The following is a 7375-nucleotide window of genomic DNA, read 5'->3' as shown; positions in this document are numbered from 1 at the left end:
GGAATGAAAGGCATTGCGTAGATAGGTAACACTTTAATTTAGACTTGATTAAGTTATTCTGAAGAAACATTTCCATGGAGGGAGTAAATTCATATAAATCTGGTGTGTGTTGCTTGTTGCCATACGAGCACACCATTGCATAGATGCTGTGCTCCCTGGGGGCTGTGCTGTTGGTGCATGTGGGTTTTAAGGTATATCAGTAGAACTTTTTAATTGTTATTATTCCCTGTAGTTTGCTCTTAAATGTTTTCTAAAACACTAAAAAAAGTAATAGTCCTAAAGATGTGGGAGCATTCCACAGGATTCATGGGACTCTTGGAACACCAGGGCATGCTTAGTCTCCCAGAAATGCATCTTCTTCTCCCCCTGCCCCCTGAAAGGATCATGCTTATTCTGAAATGTATTTTAAACATTTTTAATTAGAGCGTCTAACTTGACATTAAAAAATAAAGCTAGATCTGCCTGGGCTCTTGCTTTGGGAAACTTTTTCCTATAGAGGAACATAAACCTGAAGATAACTCATTTTCCTTTTTCTCCTCAGTCAGTACATGGATGTTCAGTACAGTACAGTGATCTTGGGCAGAAACACACAGTTTAAGCAGATGGAGTGGGAAGGGGGAGGGAGAGAAAAAGGGATGAGTCAGGTGAAGAAACAAAACAAAAACCAGGTAAAATCCAAGTACAACCCAAACGGCTCTCCTCATATCTTTGCACTCACAGCATTTGTGACTCTCGCTGTTGGACTTCAACACCACCAGTCCTCTACACTGATGTGTCTTTCCCTCACCTCTGTCCTGTCCTGCCCCTCTCTGGTAAATGGGTACAGTTATGTTCTGTCTCACAGGTTTTAGAGTCCTTGAGTTAAAAATACTGCAAAGAAGCAGACTTTTAATTTCTATTTTATTTAATAATAAAGAGCATTATTTTGTTGTTATAAGCCTTATGGATCCTTGAGAACTTATAAGTAATCTCTCATTTACCCCGTGGAAACCACTACTGCTGCCTATGGAATATAGTTTGTAAAATAAGTAATCTTTTAAGTATGAAACTTAGTTGATGGGACAAGCTCAGCACTTACGAAAGCACATCACCAGTGTATACCCTTGCTAGAAAACAATCCACTGGAGCTTTGTTATACAACATGCTAACATCCTGAGGAAGTGACAGTAATTTGCAATAAACACTGTGTGTAAACAATTACCTGTGACTTGTTACACTTGTTTGTACAGGCAGCTGGCTAAACAGATCCGGGTGCACTTGTAAACGTCTGTCCCCCGTCATACCTGATACTGGAAAACAATTACTTATTATTTGATTTCTCTGAAGTACGAAAATGTCAGTGTTTTGAACCTGACAGCTGGCAAGGACTGAGTGTGAGTGCTTATAGATAGAGGGAGAAGAGCTGGAGAAATGTGATTGGTGGCGTTTTTATGACAAAGGTGAGGACACTTTCATATCTAGTCACCAGACCGAAGCAAAGTTTTTGGGACAGGGTACTTGAGAGCAAAACCAACTTTCACTGGTTGAAGGGTCCTTTGGCGGTACAAGGTCCAAGGAAGAGGGAGGGTGATCTATTTTCTAGCGGTTTAGCAAAAGCCCTGGGATGCTGGTGACGCTGCGCTGCACGAGAGGCCGTGCGAGAGGCGCTGTTCCCCTGCGGGCTCTCTGTGGCCGGAAACGTGGACGCTGCGGGGCCGGGGCAGCCGTGGGGGTGTCGGGAACCACCACAGGGGCGTGAGGCACCACAGCAGAGGGGCGCAGCGCCGCCGGTCCCGCTGTGCCCGCGGTGTCACCGCGCTCTGTCCCGGACCCGACGGGTCACCGCGGCACGGCCGGGCCGGGCAGGACGGGGGCGTGGCTCCCCCCGGCGCTGACCCCGCTCCCGCCGGGGCCGCAGCGCCTGCAGGGCGGGCCGGGAGGCGCCTGGGCGGCCGCAGCCCGGTGCCCGCAGGCGCGGCCTTTCCGCCGCTGCGGCCGCAGGAGCCGGGCCGGGTGTGTGGGTCGGGCCCGGCCCGCGCGCGGCCCCGCGCGGGCGCAGTGCGCGCGCCGGGGGAGGGAGGGCGGGCAGGGGCAGCGGGAGGGAGGGGCGCGCGCAGGCGCGGGGCGCGCGCCGGGCGGGGCCGCGCGGGAGCCGGCGGGGGGTTCCGCGCGCGCCCGCGGCCGCCGCCCGCGGGGCCGGTGAAGGGGCGGTGGCGGCGGCGGCGGCGCTGCTGGTGCGGGGTCGGGGCCGCGGCCGGGGGGGGGCCCTGCGGTGCCGCCGGTGGCGCTGCTGCTCCTCCCGAGCCCGGCGGGAGGCGCACAAAGGGCACCCTTCCCCCCCCACCCCACCCCAAGCGCAGCCCCCTCCGCCGAGCGCTCAGGTGGGGCTGGCGGCGGGCGCTCGGGGGGGTGGGGGGGCGGGGGGGGAAGGCGCGGCGGAGAGGGGGGGAGCAGCGGCCGGCGGGGCCGGGGGGCCCGGCATTGTTGGGCAGCCCGACAACAAAGAGCCGGGCCGGGCCGGGCCGGGCCGGGGGGGCAGCGCCGGCCCCTCGGCGCCGCCCCGGCCAATCGCGGCGCGCGGCGGCGGCGGCGCGGGGCTGACAGAGCGAGCGGCGCTGACGCTGCGGCGGCCGGCGCGGCCCCCGCTCCCCGCCCCGCGCCCGCCCGCCTCTCCAGAGCCGTCTGGCTGCAGCAGAGCCTCAGACAGAGGAGGGGAGAGCAGGGAAAAAAAAAAAAAAATCGCTGAGTGAGTGGAGTGGAGCCTGGGAGGGGCTCCTTAAAGAAACGCTGCCGCCGCTTGGCATTGTGGCCGGCGAGGAACTCGAGGGGGGGAAGCCATCGGAGCTCCTCTCGCTTATCCTCTTCCCACCCCCCCCCCCCCCACCCCCCCAGCCGACAAAAAAAAAAAAAAAAGGAGAAAAAAAAAAAAAGCCAACCTAAAAAAACCTCCGGGGGGGGAGTCGTTGGGGGGGGGTCCTGAGAACATCTTTATAACCGGATTGCACTGAGAGGAGGAAAAAAAAAAAAAGCAAAAAAGATACAAAATATACAAGCAAAAGGCAACAATTCCCCGGTCTGCAGCAGTTGCCCACCCTCCCTTCCCTTCTCTCCTGCTGGCCATCTGCCTTGGGTTCTCCTTTGTGTCTCATCTCTTACTACTGAGCCGAGCGCAGGCGGAGGGTGCACCACACACAGGGACTATGCCCAGCTCGCTTTTTGCAGACATGGAGAGGAACGGGAGCGGCGGCGGCGGCGGCGGCGGTGGTGGTGGTGGCGGGGGAGAGACCCTGGATGACCAAAGAGCCCTTCAGATCGCCCTGGATCAGCTCTCCCTGCTGGGGCTGGACAACGACGAGACGGGCTCCATTTACGACAGCGAGCCTCGGAAAAAGAGCGTGAACATGACTGAATGCGTCCCGGTGCCCAGCTCGGAACATGTCGCGGAGATAGTGGGGAGACAAGGTGGGTGCCTTGCATGCGAAGGGGTGTGGGGGCGCGGGTCTCCCCTCCGCGCTGCCGGGCGGGCGGCTCAGATGCGACACTGGCCATTCCCAGGAACGCTGCAGCCGTGCGGTGGTGGCCAGTGCCGGCTTCTCCCAGACAAAGAAAGTGCAGCAGCAGACGTGATGTTTCCGAGGAGCGTTATGCATCACTTTCGAGATGCACTTTCAGCTGCCGGGTTGGGGAAAAAAATCACGAAAATAATAAAAATCGCTCCTTTCCTCCGGCTGCAAAAGTTAAGATTTGCAAGAGGAAACTGGAGGAAAATGGGAGCCTCGGTGCTTCCCTATCACCACCCCCCCAAAGTTAAAAATCGTGGATTATTTTTAAGGAAGAGAAATGGAGTGGAGAAGTGGAACAATGGGATTGGAATAAAGCATCCGCAGTGGGGAATGTGGCTCATTCGGTATAGCCGCTGCTCCTCACCTTCTTAAGAACTGATTTTATTTTTCCAAAAGGAAAGTGCTGAGCAGGAATGTGGACTGGCGGGTGTGTTGATTTGTTAGGTCTGCTTGCATTTTATCTTATTTTATTTCTGGCCATGCAGTGCAGTTTTTCTGCACGCTTTTTTTTTTTTTCCTTTTTTTTTCTTTTTTGTGTTGCCGTCTCTGTGAACTGCACGTTGGTAGTTTTGGGGCAGTTTGCATGGCAGATGTGTCGGTGGCCACTTGCGATGCCTTTGGGCGTGTGCCAGGGCTGTGGGCTGACATTACTTTACACCGTGACCGGGGCTCCCGGACGAGATGCCAGCGATCACCTGGGGCTGGGGGCAATGTGTTTCGGGTGGGTGTGTTTTTTTCCACCTCCCTAGCTGCACCCAAACAATGGGTTGTAACCGGTTCTACCCCACCACCTCCCCTTCCTCCCCCTCCCCTTCGCCCTCCATCTCCCGCATCTCGTTCCCAGGTTGTAAAATCAAGGCTCTGCGGGCAAAGACCAACACCTACATCAAGGCCCCGGTTCGCGGGGAGGAGCCGCTCTTTGTTGTGACGGGCAGAAAGGAAGATGTGGCCATGGCCCGCAGGGAGATCATCTCTGCGGCCGAGCACTTCTCCATGATCCGAGCCTCGCGGAACAAGAATACAGCCCTGAACGGCACCGTTCCCGGGCCCCCGAACCTGCCCGGCCAAACCACCATCCAGGTGCGGGTGCCTTATCGCGTGGTGGGCTTGGTCGTGGGGCCCAAGGGGGCCACCATCAAGCGCATCCAGCAGCAGACGCACACGTACATCGTGACCCCGAGCCGGGACAAGGAGCCGGTCTTTGAGGTGACGGGCATGCCCGAGAACGTGGACCGGGCCCGGGAGGAGATCGAGGCGCACATCGCCATGCGCACCGGCGGCATCATCGAGCTCACGGACGAGAACGACTTCCACGCCAACGGCACGGACGTGGGCTTTGAGCTGAACGGCACGGGCAGCCTCTGGAGCAAGCCCACACCGCCCAGCATCACGCCCACCCCGGGCCGCAAGCCCTTCTGCAACTACCGCAACGACAGCTCCAGCTCGCTGGGCAGCGCCTCCACCGACTCCTACTTCGGGGGCGGCACGGGGGGGGGCGGCAGCGCCCGCCTGGCCGACTACAGCCCCCCGAGCCCGGCGCTGAGCTTCTCCCACAACGGCAACAACAACAACAACAGCGCCAACGGCTACGTGTACGGCGGGGGCGGCGGCGACGTCCTCTCCTCCCCGGACTGCTGCTCCGAGCTGCCCTTCGACTCGCCGCCCGGCTTCGACCTGGCGCCCGCCCCGCCGCCCGGGGCCGCCCTCCTGTGGCCGCAGTTCGAGCGCGGCCCCGCCGCGCCGCCCTCGCCCGCGCCCTCGCCCGCCGCCGCCGCCGCCTTCCCGGGCGCCGCGCCCGCCAATGCCAACCTGGCGCTGCTGGTGAGCGGCCCCCGGCGCGGCGCCGCCCCGCCCCCGGCGCGGCTCTCCCCGCCCCTGCACGGCAGCGCGGCCGGCACCGAGCACCCGCTGGCGCGCCGGGTGCGCAGCGACCCCGGCGGGCGGCTGCTGGCCGCCTCCTACCCGCTGTACGCCAACGGGCTGGGCGCCCACCTGCCCGGGCTGCCCTCCGACTCCTCCGCCTCGTCCTCCTCCTCCTCCAGCTCCTCGTCCAGCTCCTCCTGCTCCTCCTCCGGCGTGCGGCGGAAGGGCAGCCGCGACTGCTCGGTGTGCTTCGAGAGCGAGGTGATCGCGGCGCTGGTGCCCTGCGGCCACAATCTCTTCTGCATGGAGTGCGCCAACCGCATCTGCGAGAAGACGGAGCCGCAGTGCCCCGTGTGCCACAGCGCCGTCACCCAGGCCATCCGCATCTTCTCCTGAGCGCCGGGGGCAGCGGCGGCCGGGCCGGGCAGGGGCAGGGGCGGGGGGGGCCGGCGGGGCCGGGGCCGCGCCCGCCAGGGGTGCGGGTGCGGCCGAGGGAGGGCTTGGGGGGTGGTGTGACAGCGGGTGCATGCTATAAATAATAACGGGCGACTCCATTCTAGTGCTAGGCTAGTTTTTACACTGTACTTTAATACGAAGCTTCCAAAACTCCCCCCTTTTTTTATAAACAAACAAAACAAAAACCAGAAAAAAAAAATTGAAAGTAGAAGATGCTTATGATGATGACAATGGTGTGTGGACTGTTAGTAAAACGTGCTGGTAGTTCTAGGATGCTTATTACAAAATAATTAAATCTATGGGTGGATACTTTTCTGAATGTTCTTGAAAGGGCAAGAAGTTCCTGTGAAAAACCATGATACTGCAGCTTTATCAGACTTTAAAAAAGAAAAAAGAAAAAAAAACCAACAAAACTGTAACATATCTCTTATATATATTAAAAACGTTTAAAGGTTTTAAAGATAAATTGCATTAATACAGATTGAAGTATTTTATTCTTTTTTGACTTGAAAAATTATATTTCATATTGCAAAGATGTTTACAAGTATTTTAATTTAAGTTCAGTGAACTTTTTGTAGCTGGGTTAAATCTTTTTTATTTTAGTATGGCCTTATGGCAAAGAACACTGTATTATTTTAATATCACACAATTGTGAACGGAATTACAAACCATAAAATGTGTAATGCTTTGAACAGTATTCTGTTGGGATGGAGATTTTATAGGTTCAGAAAAAAATCTTTTAAATCTGCTTCACCCAGCATATTTTCTATTCAGTGATATAAAGCATATTTTATTCTATATTATTACAAAAATGGAAATGTATAAACATATGTCAAAAGGAACTGTTGAAGCTTTCTAACATTTGTATAAATAGAATTCAGTGGAAATTACAAAAATTCTGTTGCACCACTATAGTTTTAGTATTTCTATTTTAATACATTTGTTTACCACTTGTTTATGTATATGTAGGTGACGTTACTTGAGCTTAAATGTACTTTACTGAGCAAAGTTTAAAAACAAAGTATATTTTATTTTATGATAAAGGGCCTTTAACCTCATGGTCAAATACTAATATTATATTTGCTGAGACAAGATTTGAAATTGTATCAAGAGTTTTATTTTTCTGACATTTAAAGTTCTACATAATAAAAGTAAAACTTAAGTAATGGTGCTACTTCATGTTTTTTTAAGTATTTCTATATAAATAAAATAAAATATTACAGAAAAAAAGGTACTTTGTGTGGCGATTTGATTTCATGTACTGAGAGTTTCTTCTGGAATTTTTGTTTCCTGCTTGTACCAGGAAAACACTGGGAACTTAAACTGTGTCATGCTAATGTTGCTGGAACTCTTTAGATTGTGCTGGCTTCCAGAATAGTCCTGCCAGCAATCATACCTTTTAACATGTTTTTTTTTCTAATTATTTATTTTTTTTCTAATATGTGGCATATTTTTTTTCTAATATGTGGCATATTGCTGGAGTTTTCCAGCAATGGAAAAATACTATTTATTCA

The 7375-nt window shown here is 54.4% G+C and overlaps 1 protein-coding gene and 1 long non-coding RNA gene across 3 annotated transcripts; one reads left to right on the top strand and one right to left on the bottom strand.

The window, feature by feature from the left end:
- Positions 1-399: 399 nt before the first annotated feature.
- Positions 400-1935, bottom strand: LOC120325015. The gene is made up of 2 exons (XR_005566775.1): positions 1202-1935; positions 400-870 (listed from the first exon to the last, which is right to left on the bottom strand). It is a non-coding gene; the product is annotated as an uncharacterized LOC120325015 (long non-coding RNA).
- A 286-nt stretch (positions 1936-2221) lies between these two features.
- MEX3B (mex-3 RNA binding family member B) lies at positions 2222-7027 on the top strand. Of its 2 annotated transcripts, XM_027715820.2 has the most exons (3): positions 2222-2360; positions 3202-3441; positions 4387-7027. In XM_027715820.2, the coding sequence occupies exons 2-3, from the start codon at positions 3204-3206 to the stop codon at positions 5799-5801; spliced, it is 1653 nt and encodes a 550-aa protein (XP_027571621.2). In that variant the 5' UTR covers positions 2222-2360; positions 3202-3203; the 3' UTR covers positions 5802-7027. The 2 variants fall into 2 exon arrangements, with proteins under 2 accessions (XP_027571621.2, XP_027571620.2); XM_027715819.2 differs by lacking the exon at positions 2222-2360 and having other exon boundaries at positions 2967-3441.
- The last annotated feature ends 348 nt before the right edge of the window (positions 7028-7375 follow it).

Source organism: Pipra filicauda, unplaced genomic scaffold, assembly GCF_003945595.2.
Source record: "Pipra filicauda isolate LSUMZ 115617 unplaced genomic scaffold, ASM394559v2 scaffold7_size6619720_pilon, whole genome shotgun sequence".
Classification (NCBI taxonomy): Eukaryota; Metazoa; Chordata; class Aves; order Passeriformes; family Pipridae; genus Pipra; species Pipra filicauda.
This window is presented reverse-complemented; position numbering and strand designations above follow the sequence as displayed.

What these genes read in the sequence shown, in the direction of transcription:
- MEX3B (XM_027715819.2), top strand. Translation starts at nt 3,180, where the DNA reads ATGCCCAGCTCGCTTTTTGCAGACATGGAGAGGAACGGGAGCGGCGGC. An exon ending in GGAGATAGTGGGGAGACAAG is followed by an intron (nt 3,442 to 4,386) that starts GTGGGTGCCTTG and finishes TCTCGTTCCCAG; the next exon opens with GTTGTAAAATCAAGGCTCTG.